The sequence below is a fragment of the Hyla sarda genome, chromosome 8, assembly GCF_029499605.1.
Source record: "Hyla sarda isolate aHylSar1 chromosome 8, aHylSar1.hap1, whole genome shotgun sequence".
NCBI classification, from domain to species: Eukaryota; Metazoa; Chordata; class Amphibia; order Anura; family Hylidae; genus Hyla; species Hyla sarda.
In genome coordinates this window covers 185,249,469-185,268,286 of record NC_079196.1, presented here as the reverse complement: position 1 = coordinate 185,268,286, position 18,818 = coordinate 185,249,469, and the positions used below count along the sequence as shown (strand labels likewise).

Sequence of the window (18,818 nt, the reverse complement as noted above, 5' to 3'; positions counted from 1 at the left end):
AGGAAGAGGGTCATGTGACACATCAAACTTATTGTGAATTTCACAAGAAAAACAATGATGTGCTTAGTTTTAAGAAGGGCAAACAGTTTTGTCATAAAAAAAACCCTAGGGACTCTACCATATGTATGAGCCCAAAGAATTCTGTTCTGCCATTTTTCTAAATCTGTAATGAACATTCTAGCATTTTGGTATAACTATGCTGTATTATGCTATGGCATGCGGTCAGTGTGTTTAAGACCATGATTACATTGAAATATTTCATGTACAGACTGATTGGGATTTCCTAATAGTTGCTCACCGCTTCTTTTTATGTGTTTTTTTCTCATTTAAACTTCTTCCTTAATCTGCAGTTCAAGAATCAACATATAGAGAAGTAAAGCTGGAAAATTATTTTTGTTATTACAACAGGGCTGAACCCTTCTCCAGGTTAAAGTGTCCATCTTTTGGCAGAAAGGACAGTTAATATCTTATAAAGATTAACTAGTCTGTTCTTATCACATGGTGCATCATCAACAGATGTCCTTGCTAAAAGGTGGACACAACCTTTAAGAACAACTTGTGGTCAGTACAAATCAAATTAGTTATTTATGTAACTATAAGACATGTAGAACGGATCGTACCTGGCTACTGCTGCTGATATAGAGCTATCCTCTGCACTCTCGGATCATACGTACAGAACGCTATCTGGGCTGTATGAGCAGTTTGTGGTGCTCAACGTTCGTGTCAGGCAAGTCCATAGATACATGACAGTGTATAGAAGATTAAATAAAGCAACTCACCAGGTTACAGCTGACGACAAGATTCCTTTATTCTGATGAAGTACAATAAGTTGCTCCGTTTAATCTTCTATACACTCTTATGAGTTATTTATGTCCTTGTGTAGAGCCAGATATTGCAGATCAGTCCCGTTCTTCAAACTGCAATACCAGACAAGGTGCAGGGGAATCCCATTGCCATCAAAAGAGCTGCATCCCTCTTAAAGGGGTATTCCAGGCCAAAACTTTTTTTTTATATATATCAACTGGCTCCGGAAAGTTAAACAGATTTGTAAATTAAAGAAAAAAAGGGGATAAGTGCAGCTCACAATTAATACACTAGTCCGAGTTTAACTTGGGTAAGCACCTATACCCTAGGTGCAGAAGAAAAAATTTTTGTAGAAAAAAATATTTACCCAAAACCTCAAGGACAGTTTATGAAATTTCTTTGGAGATTAATGGAACAGACCGTGCTTCAATTAACAGTTGTATTTATTAAAATATCACAATAATAAAATAGTAGTAATAAACAACAGATCCCCTCATAGGGCCCTATGGGGGGGGGGGGGATCTAACAATATACTAAGAATTAATTAAAACAATTACTGATGCCACTAACAGGTAATTTTGTGCGTTCACTTAGTGAATAAGTATATATCATATAAATGTGACTGACGATGAATAGTTCACTGAAAGGATGTTAAGAAATAACAGTTAACATATAACAATGTTGCTGAAATGTCTTTCAATGAAAATGAATGGTAATAAATATAGAACAGTGTTGCAGTATTATCCTCTAATAGTGGAGATGAGGCAGAGTTGCGGTATCCTCTGGACAGATAATATTAGTAGTCCCAGCAGAGTATACGAAAAATGAATGGCAGTCTATGGGCTTTGTGCGCTGATAGTTGTCTGCGATGGCAAGCACCGACTATAGATAAGTGTTGCCGGTGATGATGGCAGCTGGTCCAGATTGCACCGGACCTGTTGTACAAGCCGCCCGTCTGTATGCACAGGGATAAACAGCGCTCTTGATGTAAAGGTTAAGCGTTCACCGGTAATTTGATGGAGATCAGTCCACGTTTGTGCCGGGTCAGGTAGAAGACTGTAAGCCGGTTCACCGACATGCTGCAGCGCCTCAGCCTCGTGGATTCAGCGTGTAACGTCACAAGGTACTCTGCTGGAGCGAAGGCCTCACTGAAACAACAATGTAGCAGGAGCCGTGGATATTATCAGCCGTATATGGATCGTCTGGTAGGTATAGCGCAATAAAACTCCAACTTTTGAAGTATTAATATGGAAACCGCACGTGTAGATGGCATCAGTCACCTAGACGCATTTCAGGGTACCTGAATATCGACCCTTTCTTCAGTAGGGATAAGTAGGGATTATCCCTACTGAAGAAAGGGTCGATATTCAAGTACCCTGAAACGCGTCTAGGCAACTGATGCCATCTACATGTGCGGTTTCCATATTAATACTTCGAAAGTTGGAGTTTTATTGCGCTATACCTACCAGACGATCCATATACGGCTGATAATATCCACGGCTCCTGCTACATTGTTGTTTCAGTGAGGCCTTCGCTCCAGCAGAGTACCTTGTGACGTTACACGCTGAATCCACGAGGCTGAGGCGCTGCAGCATGTCGGTGAACCGGCTTACAGTCTTCTACCTGACCCGGCACAAACGTGGACTGATCTCCATCAAATTACCGGTGAACGCTTAACCTTTACATCAAGAGCGCTGTTTTTCCATGTGCATCTACAGACGGGCGGCTTGTACAACAGGTCCGGTGCAATCCGGATCAGCTGCCATCACCACCGGCAACACTTATCTATAGTCGGTGTTTATCAGCGCACAAAGCCCATAGACTGCCATTCATTTTTTATATACTCTGCTGGGACTACTAATATTATCTGTCCAGAGGATACCGCAACTTGGCCACATCTCCCCTATTAGAGGATAATACTGCAACACTGTTCTATATTTATTACCATTCATTTTCATTGAAAGACATTTCAGCAACATTGTTGTATGTTAACTGTTATTTCTTAACATCCTTTCAGTGAACTATTCGTCAGTCACATTTATATGATATATACTTATTCACTAAGTGAACGCACAAAATTACCTGTTAGTGGCATCAGTAATTGTTTTAATTAATTCTTAGTATATTGTTAGATCCCCCCCCCCCCCATAGGGCCCTGTGAGGGGATCTGTTGTTTATTACTACTATTTTATTATTGTGATATTTTAATAACTACAACTGTTAATTGAAGCACGGTCTGTTCCATTAATCCCCAAAGAAATTTCATAAACTGTCCTTGAGGTTTTGGGTAAATATTTTTCTACAAAAAAAGATTTGTAAATTACTTCTATTAAAAAATCTTAATCCTTCCAATAGTTATTAGCTTCTGAAGTTGAGTTGCTGTTTTCTGTCTAACTGCTCTCTGATGCCTCATGTCCCAGGAGCTTTGCAATTCCTATGGAGATATTCTCCCATCATGCACAGCTCCCGGGACGTGACATCATCATTGAGCAGTTAGACAGAAAACTTCAGAAGCTAATAACTATTGGAAGGATTAAGATTTTTTTATAGAAATAATTTACAAATCTGTTTAACTTTCCGGAGCCAGTTGATTATATATATATATATATATATATATATATATATATATATATATATAAAGATTTTGGTGCTTTTGTGAGGAAAACCCTATGGTCTTTACAACCCAAGATATGTTAGATCTTTCTCAAGGGTATATTACTTTAAAGAGGTTCGCCGCCTTGGTCAGTCCCTACATTTTAAAAGGGTTATTTGACAATATATTGATCTATTAAAGGGTCCACCTGGTGGGACTCTCCTTATCAGTTGTAAACTGTTGGGAAACGCAAGTGTTGTTTTCCCCTGCAGCACCTCCACAGGTGAGATAAGGCATTACACCTTGCCAATTCAAAACAATGGGTTGTGTTTATAATGTAGGACCAGACATATCTACGTGGGTGAATTTCTGCAAAAATGTGTACCAATTTCTGGCAACTATAGTTAATGTGGACCCACTAAGCCCATTCACATGTAATAAAGTAGCAAGTATGGCAGAAAAATGCAGAAAAATCACTAATTATTTTGCACAAGAAAATTGTGACCTTTGTATAACCAAAAACTGCCTTAATGGGTTTGACAAAACCAGCAAAACCAGAGGTTATGCTAGATCCTTACAAGATCCTTGTACTGTATTTGTTGTGTATTTCATGCTGCAGTTCATATAGTGCACATTTTATGTTGCAGATTTTATGCTGTGTTCTGATATTTATTTTTATTGATTTACACAGCATAAAATGTAAAGAGGGGATTTATCAAAAACCTGTGTAGAAGAGTGGTGCAGTTGCCTATAGCAACCATTCAGATGGCTTCTTTCATCTTTAAAGGGGTACTCCGCCCCTAGACATCTTATCCCCTATCGGAGGCGGAGTCGTGACGTCACGATCTTCCGTCCCGGTGGTCGAGATGGACTCAGCCTGAGGACCTTCAGCAGTTCCGGAAGCCGCTACAGGTGGGTGCTGCATGGTAGATCCAGGGGGTCCCCAGCAGCAGGACCCCGGTGATCTGACATCTTATCCCCTATCCTTTGGATAGGGGATAAGATGTCTAGGGGCGGAGTACCCCTTTAATAATATCAGCAACAAAGAAAGTCAAACCACATGTAGTTTACAATCAGACTTACCCTATACAATTCTCTGGGTCAGTTTTACAATCAATATTGCACCTATAGCGCTCCCAAGTCATCCAGCCCATGGGAGGTGTCCTGACCAATCCATTGTCCAGTGAAGAGCAGAGCGTTGTTAGGGCAAGGATTATGCCCATAGATATTAAGTGCATTTTGTCTTCTTAAAGCCTTTAATATTGGGAAAAACAATTATTGGACACCAATAAATTTATTATATTTCATATGGTGCTACTTACAAGCTACAAATTACAATTAAGTTGTGCAAGATCATTGATGTTACTCTAACCATCTCTTTGGGCTCCTAGTTGGTGTCCGACCTCACCAAACTATGCCTACCTGCTGCATGGGAAAGACTGTGTTGATGTTTATTATAACAAGAACAACCTAACAGCCCATTCACACTACAGAATTTCCATGAGAGAAATTTTGCTTGCAGCAGACTCTCATTGATCTCAATGGGACTCTGCTGCTCAGTTCACACTACAGAAGTTTAAAAGTGAAACTTTCTATCAAGAATTTCAATATTGTCCAATCTTTCAGGGATGTCCCTACACTGCAGACAGTAAGTACCAGTTCTGGAGGAATTCTTCTCTTCCAATGGTATAATCTACTGCAAATCTGGGTATAAATCCAAGCGCTACACATGTGAATTTTGAAGCAAATTCGACACGGATGTGCTCTAAACTCAGCAGGCAGACTTTAGGCGCTTGGAAGGGGCTATCTGGATGGAACAATCCTATAAAAGTTAAAAGGAGTACTGTGGTGCAGGAACACTTATCCCGTATCCAAAAGATCACCCCATGAATGGAGCATATCGACTCCCGCACGAAGCAGCGTCCGACATGCCCCCTCCATGTATCTCTATGGGAGAGCCTAAGATACAGGGTTCCAACACCCCCACGAGCCTTTGGATGGAAGATAAGTGTTCCTGCACCACAGTACTACTATAAGTGCCACTTTAGTATTCCATGTCAGACAAATATTGCATTACATCAATTTTACCTGTTTAAAACAACTGGCCTCTCACAACAACAGCTACCAGCCATTCTTACTATATGTATTTACTTTAGCAAAACGCCAGTTTGAAGAAAACCTGATTTACAGGCTTGTGGCTATTACTGAGTGGACTTCACCATTCAGCCATGAATCCTTTAATAACACGGCTGCTACAGTCACAAGATGGGCTGTCACATGTTCTACTCTGGTTCCTGCATTGTCAGATGTTGACTTAGCTATGTCCGGCTGTGGACAAGGTGTGCAAGTAGAAACCGGGGCTCTTAAAACTTTGTAATAAAAAAAACAAAAAAAACTTCACCTTTGATTAAAGGGGTTGTCCAGTGAAAAAATTCTTACCCCTATTCACAGCATATGGGATAAGTATCTGATAGTAGTGTGTCTAACCACTGAATTGACTGGGGCCCTGTTCTGGGGAAATTTGACTGATTAGAGCCAGATTAAAAAATATATATATATAGGTTTCTATTTTCTTATTGCGATTTTTATTGCATTTTTTGTACATTATAGAACAGCCATCTTACCCAAGCTGTTTTTATTCCTTTCATTTCTTAAGAGCTGCTGAAGTTGAGTTGTTCTTTTCTGTCTAAGTGCTCTCTGATGTCACCTGTCTCTGGAACTGTCCAGAGTAGAAGCAAATCTCCATAGCAAACCTCTTCTGCAGTTCCCAAGACAAGCAGAGATGTCAGCAGAGAGCACTGTTGCCAGACAGAAAAGAACAACTCAACTTCAGCAGCTGATAATTATTGGAAGGATGAAGATTTTTTAATAGAAGTAATTTACAAATCTGTTTAGCTTTCTGGAACCAGTTGATATATATAAAAAAAGGTTTTTCATGGAATACAACTTTAACAGCATTAAGAGATATGCTTTACAGCAAGACCCATGGGTACAGGCAACAATAAAAAAAGAGCTGTCCTATTGACATGAAAGGGAAACATTACTGAACATACTCTCGGACCCCTAAAGAGGTCATTCCACAGGAAGCAAGAGCTCTGAACATCAGCTATCATCTCCTTTATCTACTGGTGTCACCATTTTACTGTAATGCTGTCCTGATCATTTTCCAGCAGCATTCTCTTTATTGTAGACAGAACAGAAAGTCTCAGCTTAGATTAAGGCCTAGTGGTCAAAAATGAAGATTATTTTAATAATATAAATAGTAAAATTATTTAAAAATAAAAAAAAGGTTTAAAAGGGGTTAACCACCATATGGTGATTTTAGTATGTACCTGGCAGACAGTAATTGACATGCATAGAAAGGATCTGCGCTTGCTTGGGGCTAAATGGCTATGTTGTGAGATTACCATAACACTGTGGCTAGCTGTTTGTGAACAGGCATTTCCTGTTTGACTTTTCTTTTTTTTACTACAAATCCCACAATTCCATTTTCCTCCCTCCCACACATCAGCAACCCCACCCATTGAAACATTAATGAGCTTCATCCATTCAAAAGACCTGTGGTTTTCAATCAGGGTGCCTACAGCTGTTGCATTAGTTGCAGACTGATCTCTCTCTCTCTCCCACCAAGCGATCGCTCCCCCCTTTGAAGCAGACAGGCTCCCTGTCATCAGCTGACTAGCGAGTCAGGTCTCGGCCGCATTGCAACCTGGGAAAAATCCGAGATTACAGTAATTTTGTATTCTGTTAAAAATAAATATTGGTGTGAAAATCACATAAGAATTGTGAGAAAACTATCACACACACACTATATCATGAACTACACTAACTTTACAACCCCTGTAGTATAGTCAAATAAAAAAAAATCCTGGAATACCCCTTTACCTCTTAAGGACGCAGGGCATACCTGTACGCCCTGCGCCCGGTCCCGGTGTTTAAAAAAGGGTCTCGCCGTGACCCCGCATTACACCGGGTTGGTCCCGGCTGCTATTGATAGTGCCACGCGCTATTAACCCTTCAGACGCGTCGAAAAAAAAATCGCGATGTCACGATCAGCTAGGATACGAGCGGAGGCCCCCTTACCTTGCTCCGTTGCGTCCGATCGGCGTTTGATTGCTCAAAGCCTACAGGCTTGAACAATCAACCCCCTATTATGCTGATCCATGCAAAGCTATGGCTTTACAGGGATCATGGTAAAAGATCAATGTGTGCAGTGTTATAGCCCCCTATGGGAGCTAGAACACGGCAAAAAAAAAAGTGAAAAAAAGTTAATAAAGGTCATTTACACCTTCCCTAATAAAAGTTTGAATCACCCCCCTTTTCCCATAAAAAAAAAACCTTTGTAAATAAAAATATAACATATGTGGGATTGCCGCATGCATAAATGTCCGAACTATAAAAAGATATCATTAATTAAACTTCATGGTCAATGGCGTATGCGCAAAAAAATTGCAAAGTTCAAAATAGCGTATTTTTGGTCTCTTTTTATATCATAAAAAAAGAATAAAAAGCGATCAAAAAGTATGATCAATACAAAAATGATACCCATGAAAACTTCAGAACACGGTGCAAAAAATGAGCCCTCATACCGGCCCGTATGAGGAAAAAGAAAAAAAAGTTATAGGGGTCAGAAGATGACAATTTTAAACGTATACATTTTCCTGCATGTAGTTATGATTTTTTCCATAAGTACAACAAAATCAAACCTATATAAGTAGGGTATCATTTTAACCGTATGGACCTACAGAATAAAGATCATTTTTACAGAAAAAAGGCACTGCGTAGAAATGGAAGCCCCCAAAAGTTACAAAATGACATTTTTCTTCAATTTTGTCACACAATGAATTTTTTTTTCATTTCACTGTGGATTTTTGGGTAAAATGACTAATATCACTGCAAAGTAGAATTGGTGGCCCAAAAAAATTAAGCCATGACATGGAATTTTCTGTGCAAAATTGAAAGCGTTATGATTTTTAGAAGGTGATGAGGAAAAAATGAAAATGCAACAATGCTGAGTCCTTAAAGGAGAACTCCAGAATATAAAAATTGGGGCCCATACTGCCGGCAGTAAAAAAAATAAAAGATGTACATACCTTCCTCTGCTCTCCACCACGATCCTCTTCCTGGTTGCTGAGTGGCAGTGTGAGAATGCTTCAAGACACAAAAATTCTTCACTACACCAAAACCTGCTGCCAGGGCCGAAAACGTCACACTGCCGCTCAGCCTATCACCGGCCGAGTCGGGACTTCACTGCGGCTGGCGATTGGCAGAGCGCAGTATGACTCGCCGACCACCGGCAATCAGGAAGAGGATCGTGGCGGAGACCGGAGCCGGTTACCGGAGGCCCCGGGGGAGGGAAGGAAGGTATGTACATCTTTATTTTTCTACTGCCGGCAGTATGGGGGACAATTTTTACATTCTGGAGTACTCCTTTAAAAGGGGTTAACACAAAAACTCGGTTTGAACAATAGGTCAATTTCTGATACATTCCTTTTTAATGAGCTGTTTAGCACCTTTGTAGCGTCCATTCAGAATTCTTTTTAGTTTTTTTTAATCTATAGTAAATGGGAGCACTGGAGAATTTTTTTCTTTTTAAATCAACTGGTGCCACAAAGTCTTGCCATCACTGTCCATGTCAGGAACCCCTAGAGTAACCCTCTCGTGCTCTAGACAGTTCCTGATACGTACAGAGTTGCATCAGGGAGAATTGTGTGAAATTGGAAAGAACTACATTACTTTCCCTAAGGCAAACAGCAGCCAATAAGTACTGGAAGGCATTAATTTGTTAACAGAGGTCATTCAGAAATTTATATAACTTTGTGGCACCAGTTGATTTTTAAAAACATTTCTCTGGAACACCCTTTTAAAAAGGGGTGATCCAGCACACAAAATCTTATCCTGAATCCACAAAAACAAATAACAAGCAAACTCCAAGAAAAAAATCCATATAGAAAAAAAATGAATTATTTTTTTTTTACATTTATTTGGAAAATAGAAAAGGGGGGGGGGGGGTGATTAAAATCTTTATTGCTGTGGGATTTCTTAAAAATATTTCAAAATCCTTTTTTCATTCCTCTCATACTGGATCTCTATATGTGAATGACACATGCTGGGAGTTGTAGTCCCTCGTGTGTGTGTGTGTGTGTATGCTACAAACAAGTGTGCCTCCGGCTATTGCAAACTCCCAGCATGCCCTGACAGACTTTGGGCATGCTGGGAGTTGTAGATTTGCAACAGCTGGAGGCACACTGGTTGGGAAACACTGTTCTAGCCTATTCAGCATACACATGTTACACCAGTGTTTCCCAACCAGTGTGCCTCCAACTGTTGCAAAACTACAACTCCTAGCATGCCCAAAGGCTGTCAGGGCATGCTGGGAGTTGTAGTTTTGCAACACCTGGAGGCACCCTGGTTGGGAAACACTGGTGTATACCCTATAGAGGTGTGGTGAACTACAACCCCCAGGAGTCTACAGAGGCAGCATGCTGATCTTATACCACAGACTGAAGACTCCTGAATGACACATGCTGGGAGTTGTAGTCCCTTTTGTGTGTGTAGGACAGTGTATCCCAACCAGGGCTGATTATATTAGTGTGCTGTGTATAAGGGGGCAGACCCGGGAAAAGAGTAGGATGGGTAAAGGGCGGAACAAAAAAAAAAGTTTTCAGCACAGCAAGAAACAGGAAATAGAAGCAAAGATAGGAAAACAAAGTGGAGGATAAAAAGACAACAAAGAACGGAAATAGAGTAGGCTAAACAACAAGAATAGAAATGAAACAAAACAAATAGGGTAAGTCAAAAATGGAAAAACACGTTGACCACCGGAGTACCCCTTTAAGGACCAGACCAATTTTATTTTTGCATTTCCGTTTTTTCCTCTTCGCCTTCTAAAAAATCATAACTCTCTTATATTTCCATCCACAGACCCATATGAAGGCTTGTTTTTTTTGTCACCAATTGTACTTTGTAATTACATCACTTATTTTACCATAAAATGTACGGTGCAACCAAACAAATATTATTTATGTAGGAAAATTTAAAAGAAAACTGCAATTTAGCAAGTTTTGGAAGGTTTTGTTTTCATGCAGTACACTTTCCGGTAAAAATGACTTTTTTTTTATTCTGTGGGTCAATACGATTAAAATGATACCCATGTTATGTGCTTTTCTATAATTGCACCGCTTAAAAAAACAAAAACATTTTAACAAAATTAGTATGTTTGAAATTGCCCTATTTTGACCACCTATAACTTTCAAATTTTTCCGTATATGGGGCGATATGAGGGCTAATTTTTTGCTCCATGATCTGTAGTTTTTATCAGTACCACTTCTGGTTTTACTTTTTATACAATTTTTGTAAAATTTTTGTAAAAATTTGACAAAAAAGCAGCAATTTTGGACTTAATTTTTTTTACGTTTACATCGTTCACCTTAGAGGATAATTAACAATATATTTTAATAGTTCAGACTTTTACGCACGCGGCGATACCAAATATGTGTATTAATTATTTTTTATCCTTTTTTGGGGGTAAACTGGGAACAACGGACGTTTTACCTTTTTATTGGGGGAGGGAATTTTTCAATTTTTTTTACTTTTTTATTTTACATTTTTTTTTTACACTTTAATAGTCCCCATAGGGGACTATTTATAGCAATCATTTGATTGCTAATACTGTTCAGTGCTATGCATAGGATATAGCACTGATCAGTGTTATCGGCGATCTTCTGCTCTGGTCTGCTCGATCTCAGACCAAAGCAGAAGACCCCGGGAGACACCCAGAGCCAGGTGAGGGGACCTCCGGCTGCCATGCTGGAAGATCTGATCATCGTGGCAGCGCTGCGGGCGATACGATCATCCATTTAATGTACCAGACTGCCGCAGATGCCGTGATCTGTATTGATCACGGCATCCGGTGCTTGCGGTCATGGCGGAGCGTAAATGTCCGTCATGGTGCGTTAAGTGCTATGGCACCATAACATACATTATCGTTAAGGGGTTAAAGGAGTACTCCACTGGAATTTTTTTTTTTTTTTTTAAATCAACTGGTGCCAGAAAGCTAAACAGATTTGTAAGTTAAATAAATTTGTAAATTACTTCTATTAAAAAAAAAATGAATCCTTCCAATACTTTTCAGCTGCTGTATGATCCACAGGAAGTTCTTTTCTTTTTTATTTCCTTTCTGTCTGACCAGAGTGCTCTCTGCTGACATCATGCGCTGCAGGTACCGGCTGTAATGGCGAACATCAGCCATTAGCCCCTCAGATGCCGTGATCAATACAGATTTTTTCTTTTCTTTTTGAATTTCTTTTCTGTCTGACGACAGTGCTCTCTGCTGACACCTCTGTCCATGTCAGGAACTTTCCAGAGTAGGAGCAAATCCTCATGGCAAACCTCTCCTGCTCTGGACAGTTACTGACATGGACAGAGGTGTCAGCAAAGAGCACTGTGGTCAGACAGAAAGGAAATTCAAAAAAGAAAAGAACTTCCTCTGTAGTATACAGCAGGTGATAACTACTGGAAGTATTACACAAATCTGTTTAACTTTCTGGCACCAGTTCATTTAAAGAAAATTGTTTTCCACCGGAGTACTCCTTTAACCTGTTGGGGACTAAGGGCGTATGCATACGCCCTTGCGTCCTGGTACTTAAGGACGAAGGGCGTATCCATACGCCCGCGGGAATTTCGGCCCCCGCCGGGCGGGGACCGGGCTGGGGTGACTGTTGATATCTATCAGCAGGCACCCCGTGCAAATGCCCAGGGGGGTCATTAGACCCCCCCCCATGTCGGCGATCGGCGCAAATCGCAAGTGAATTCACACTTGCGATTTGCGCCGATTCCGGGTCATTACGGGTCTATGGTGACCCGGTGACCCGGAATAGAAGGGGGATCACGGGTGTCTAAGACACCCACGATCCCCCTAAAGCGATAGGAGTGAGGTGGCAGGGTTGCCACCCCTCCTATCTCTGCTATTGGTGGTCTAGACGCGACCACCAATAGCAGATCTGGGGCGGAGGGGTTTACTTTTGTTTTCCCCGTCCTGCCCTCCCATAATAGGCGGGGCAGAACGGGGAAAACGAAGAGGAACGGCGCCGGAGTCCACTTACCCCTCCGGAGGCAGCGGAGCGGCGGGGATCGGCGGGCGGCGACGGAGATCTGCGGCGGCGTGCGGCAGAAGAGGACGGCTCCCGGATGCGACGGAAGCCGGTGAGTAGTTGCCTAGCAACATCTAGAGGGCTACAGTCTGAGACCACTATAGTGGTCTCTAGACTGTAGCCTTCCAGATGTTGCAAAACTACAACTCCCAGCATGCCCAGACAGCTGTTTGCTGTGTGGGCATGCTGGAATTTGTAGTTTTGCAACAGCTGGAGGTCTGCAGTTTAGAGACCACTGCACAGTGATCTCTATACTGCCCTCTAGATCTTGCAAAACTACAACTCCTAGCATGCCCACACAGGCTGTTTGCTCTCTGGGCATGCTGGGAGTTGTAGTTTTGCAACATCTGGAGGTCCACAGTTTGGAGATCACTGTTCAGTGGTCTCTAAATTGTAGCACTCCAGATGTTGCAAAACTACAAATTCCAGCATGCCCACACAGAAAACAGCTGTCTCGGCATGCTGGGAGTTGTAGTTGCGTACCTCCAGCTGTTGCATAACTACATCTCCCAGCATGCCCTTCTGTGATCAGACATGCTGGGAATTGTAGTTTTGCAACAGCTGGAGGCACACTGGTTGGAATATACTGAGTTAGGTAACAGAACCTAACTGAAGGTTTTCCAACCAGTGTGCCTCCAGCTGTTGCAAAACTACAACTCCCAGCATGTACTGACAGACCATGCATGCTGGGAGTTGTAGTTTTGAAACAGCTGGAGGTTTGCCCTCCCCCATGTGAACGTACAGGGTACATTCACACTGGCGGGTTTACAGCAAGTTTCCTGCTTCAAGTATGAGCTGTGGCAAATTTTTCGCCGCAGCGCAAATTCCTAGCGGGAAACTCACCGTAACCCGCCAGTGTGAATGTACCCTAAAAACACTACACTACACTAACACCTAATAAAGAGTAAAACACTACATATACACACCCCCTTACACTGTCCCCCCCAATAAAAATGAAAAATGTATTGTACAGCAGTGTTTCCAAAATGGAGCCTCCAGTTATTGCAAAACAACAACTCCCAGCATTTCCGGACAGCCACTGACTGTCCAGGCATGCTGGGAGTTTAGCAACAGCTGGAGGCACCCTGTTTGGGAATCACTGGCGTAGAATACCCCTATGCAATCCCTAATTTAGTCCTCAAATGCGCATGGCGCTCTCTCACTTTGGAGCCCTGTCGTATTTCAAGGAAACAGTTTAGGGACACATATGGGGTATTTCCGTACTCGGGAGAAATTGCACTACAAATTTTGGGGGGCTTTTTCTCCTTTTACCCCTTATGAAAAGGAAAAGTTGGGGTCTACACCAGCCTGTCAGTGTAAAAAAAAAAAAATGTTTACACTAACATGCTGGTGTTGCCCTTTACTTTTAATTTTCACAAGAGGTAAAAGGAAAAAAAAGACCCCCAAAATTTGTAACGCAATTTCTCCTCAGTACGGAAATACCCCATATGTGGGCGTAAAATACTCTGCGGACGCACAACAAGGCTCAGGAGTGAGAGTGCACCATGTACATTTGAGGCCGAAATTGGTGATTTGCACAGGGGTGGCTGATTTTACAGCGGTTCTGACATAACCCCCAAAAAATAAATACCCACATGTGACCCCATTTTGGAAACTACACCCCTAACGGAATGTAATAAGGGGTACAGTGAGCATTTACGACCCACAGGGGTCTGACAGATTTTTGGAACAGTGGTCCGTGAAAATGAAAAATGTAATTTTTTTGTTTGCACAGCCCACTGTTCCAAAGATCTGTCAAACGCCAGTGGGGTGTAGTTTCCAAAATGGGGTCACATGTGGGGGAGTCCACTGTTCTGGCACCACGGGGGGGCTTTGTAAATGCACATGGCCCCCGACTTCCATTCCAAACAAATTATCTCTCTAAAAGCTCAATGGCGCTCCTTCTCTTCTGAGCATTGTAGTTCGCTCGCAGTGCACTTGACGTCCAAACATGGGGTATTTCCATACTCAGAAGAAATGGGGTTACAAATTTTGGGGGGCATTTTCTCCTATTACGCTTTGTAAAAAAGTAAAATTTTGGGAAAAACCAGCATTTTAGTGGAAAAATATTTTTTTTTCATTTACACATCCGACTTTAACAAAAAGTTGTCAAACACCTGTGGGGTGTTAAGGCTCACCGTACCCCTTGTTACGTTCCTTGAGGGGTGTCGTTTCCATAATAGTGTGCAATGTGGGGTTTTTTGCTGTCCTGGCACCATAGGGGCTTCCTAAATGGGACATGCCCCCCAAAAACCATTTCAGAAAAACTCACTCTCCTAAATCCCATTGTTGCTCCTTCGCTTCTGAGCCCTCTAGTGCACCCGCCGAACACTTGACATACACATATGAGGTATTTTCTTACTCGAGAGAAATTGGGTTACAAATTTTAAGAGGATTTTTTTCCTTTTACCCCTTGTAAAAATTCAAAAACTGGGTCTACAAGAGCATGCGAGTGTAAAAAATGAAGATTTTGAATTTTCTCCTTCACTTTGCTGCTATTCCTGTGAAACACCTAAAGGGTTAAAACGCTGACTGAATGTCATTTTGAATACTTTGAGGGGTGTAGTTTTTATAATGGGGTCATTTATCGGGTATTTCTAACCAGAAGACCCTTCAAATCCACTTCAAACCTGAACTGGTCCCTGAAAAATTCCGATTTTGAAAATTTTGCGAAAAATTGGAAAATTGTTGCTGAACTTTGAAGCCCCCTGATGTCTTCCAAAAGTAAAAACTCATCAATTTTATGATTCAAACACAAAGTAGACATATTGTATATGTGAATCAATATATAATTTATTTGGAATATCCAAATTTTTCATGAAATTTTTGCATTTTTCACCAAGAAAGGATGCAAGTATCGCCGAAAATTTACCACTAACATAAAGTAGAATATGTCACGAAAAAACAATCTCGGAATCAAATTTATAAGTAAAAGCATCCCAGAGTTATTAATGCTTAAAGTGACAGTGGTCAGATTTGCAAAAAATTCTCCCATCCTTAGGGTCATAATGGGCTCCGTCCCCAAGGGGTTAAGGTCAAAATGGACTTGGTCCTTAAAGGGTTAATACTTAATCATTCCCTGAATTCCCTCTTTTAAGACTCATATCTCAGAAATGGAAGGGCATATAAAAAACTGTAAACATGTGTGTTATCAGGGCACCCAAAGCTGTTAAAGGTGTACTGCGAATTAATTGTACTGGGACCCCAGCATTGCCGCCTCTCTGCACAGCTAGTGAGCATGTCGTTGACCTCACTAAGGTTGACGACACCCCCCCCCCCCTCTCCCATAGAGCTGTATGGGGGGGGGGGTGGTGTCGTCAACCTTAGTGAGATGCACAGAGATACAGATATATAGAGCCGGGGCCCCAGCGTTCTGACCCCCCGCAATCAGAAACTTCCCTTATCCTAAGTGTCTATGGCTGCAGATCTCCTTTAATCAGCACTGGAACAACAGAGATGATTTAAAAAAAAAAAAAAAAAAACTGCACCACATTTGTCTGCAGGTTGGGTGTTGTTTTGCAGCTCAGTTAAATTGAAGTAAACAGAGCTAAGTTGGAATACCACGGACAGATGTGGTGCTGTTTTTGGAAGAAATTGGCTCAAGTTTCCAATTGCCAGATAACTTTGTTAATAATATTAATAATGCAATCTGATATTTTGAGGGTTAGACACAGGTCCTCTGACTATTTTCTGTATGAACTGGTCTGTCAGAGAATCTTCCCTGAGCAGAAAACCCACCTCTAAAATTTCCATATCCCCAAATAGATCATATAATCTACATATGAAAACTCAATTAACACCTAAGCTAAAAGTACTGGACCAATTCACACAAAGCAGATAAAAACTTAGGGTTTTGTATTATGAACATATGCTGGGAAGAGGAGGATGTCACCCAGTATGTGGAGAAAATTGACATAAAAATTTGCATAAATTTCATGCACATTTTCAATAGGGTTTTTGTTGCCAATTTACCTGCGGCAAATCCACCCTGTGTGAACTTCGATATAATCAACAAGCTAACACAAGCCAAAATCAAGATGAAAATAAGTATGTTCCCATAGACTTCAAAAGCCGTACACTTCAAAACTCGTGAAAAATATTCCTTTCACATACATTTGGAAAGAAAGGGGGAATTTATTATGTTTGTAAATAAAATAAAAAAAAACTCTTTACTCATCTCCAGAGCTCCCTCGGTGCCTCCGGGGTCCTTTTTTGGTCCCCAGATGCGATCGTTTTCTGCAAATCACTGGCCGAGGGGGGGACATCACTGCAGCCTTCGATTCCCCCAAAGCCCAAAACGTCACGCTGCAGCTCAGGAAGACAATCACATGGGGAAACCAAAACAGGACACCAGAGGCACCGAGGGAGCTCTGGAGGGGAGTAAAGAGTTGTTTTTTTGTTTTGTTATCCCACACAATGGGCAAAGTTAGGAAACTCCTCCCCTCCAACCAGATAATATGGGGCTAGCACAAGTTTTAAATAACACTTCAGTACACCATTTGTATGGTCCTTTTTTTTTTAAAAGCTTTTTTTCATCAAAAATCACACAGGATAAATTCATGACCACTTAAAGCTTGGTTTTTTCTTGGCAGTTTTTGGAGATCTGCCACTGCAGTTTTTAAGCCAAATCCAGAAGTGTATTCAAAAGGAATAGGACATCTAAAGAAAGGACTTATACTTCTCCTCCCTTATGGATCCACTTCTGACTTTGGCTCAAAAACAAGTGGAAATTTAGCCAAAGAAAAACAACTTTATTTTGACATACCTACAAAATAAGAAAATCTACTTGAAAAGTCACAATTTAATGGTGACAAATTTAGAGCAAAAATATATAGTCTACATACACAAAATTTCCACCCAATGGGGGAGCTTTATCAAAACCTGTGCAGAGGAAGAGTGGTGCAGTTGCCCATAGCAACCAATCAGATTGCTTCTTTCATTTTCCACAGGCCTCTAAAGAGGCCTGTGGAAAATGAAAGAAGCAATCTGATTGGTTGCTATGGGCAACTGCACCACTCTTCCTCTGCACAGGTTTTGATAAATCTCCCCCAATGTGAACAGAGCCTATAATTACACAAGCAGCTGCAGCCTATATGTTGCACAGCAATGAATCTTTAGCTTGATGTATGTTGTAAATATATACTGCTTTATATACATTTATAATGTAGCAGAAGGTATCAAACTGCAGAGTATAAGTAACCGGCCAGTTAGACATATACACCTATAACTATACACTGAAGTCCTTTACAGCTAAATGAATATACCAAGTTAAATAGCTTCAAAGAATTGTGTATATTATTACGTATCCTTCATGAAAATATTAGAGATCTAATGACATATTTGCATGACACTCATTCTACTAAAAGTCTGGACATAATAGAATGCACAGAATACAAATGCAAAACAAAGACTAAAGCAGTATATAGTGTATGTGACAGCAACACCAACCTGTACCCACTGCAGCTCCTGCAATCCCTGTAATGTGAACAGTTTTGAACTGCAGCAGGAAGCAGGAACTCCAGGCAGAGATCACAAGACTGCTGAGCACTTCCTTGTTACATGGGTCATTGTGTCTCCAGCTTCAGTCCACATTGTGAATCATTACTGCCATCTGCTGGACATATTGTGGAAAAACACTCAAGGGGACATCTATCATTGTTATCTTTGGAAACTGAGTTTTAAACAATTTTTTTTTTTGTTTTGATTTTGCTGATGGGTGACACATTTATCATACAAAAATGAAAAAATACAAAAAATCACTTTAGAAGACCATTTTGTATGTTTCCTCCTCTCCTCTGCCACATTTTTAAAAGTGTCCTTCAAAGGCATTTTTGTATGCCAGGTCTGACCTAGCTTTGACTTGCGACATTTCGGAGGGGTCTGCGACTTTTTTTTTTATGCCAATGGCACTTCATAAATTTGCAACCACTGCAAAGTGAAAACTGAAAGTTGCTTAGGTAAGGCTGTTGGCTACTTTATGTGTATCCACAAAAGCTGCAAAAAAAATAAAAAATTATAATTAAAAAAAGGCTAAGGTGCACGTGTGATATTTTGTGCCCTGAAGTAAAAAAAAAAAGGTGCTCTAAATGCAAAGACAAATCTCCCCTCAGAGTATTAAAGGGGTACTCTGGCCCTAAGACATCTTATCCCCTAACCCAGGCATAGGAAACCTTCGGCACTGCAGATGTTTTGGACTACATCTCCTATGATGCTTTGTCAGCATTTTGGCTGGAAACACATCATGGGAGATGTAGTCCAAAACATCTGCA

General features: G+C 40.9%; 1 protein-coding gene across 3 annotated transcripts in view; it reads right to left on the bottom strand.

The window, feature by feature from the left end:
- The window catches only part of NAGA (alpha-N-acetylgalactosaminidase), a 54,165-nt gene extending 36,046 nt beyond the window's left edge, over positions 1–18,119 (bottom strand). The window contains exons 1-2 of one of the 3 annotated variants that reach the window (XM_056537141.1): positions 17,998–18,119; positions 4,481–4,651 (exon numbers count right to left, since the gene is read on the bottom strand). In XM_056537141.1, the coding sequence (XP_056393116.1) occupies positions 4,481–4,635 (155 nt within the window). In that variant the 5' untranslated portion in view covers positions 4,636–4,651; positions 17,998–18,119. Of the gene's footprint in view, positions 1–4,480; positions 4,652–5,798; positions 5,902–6,955; positions 6,980–17,997 lie in introns of those variants that run through there. The other 2 variants (XM_056537143.1, XM_056537142.1) reach the window with 2 other exon arrangements.
- Between the last annotated feature and the right edge of the window lie 699 nt (positions 18,120–18,818).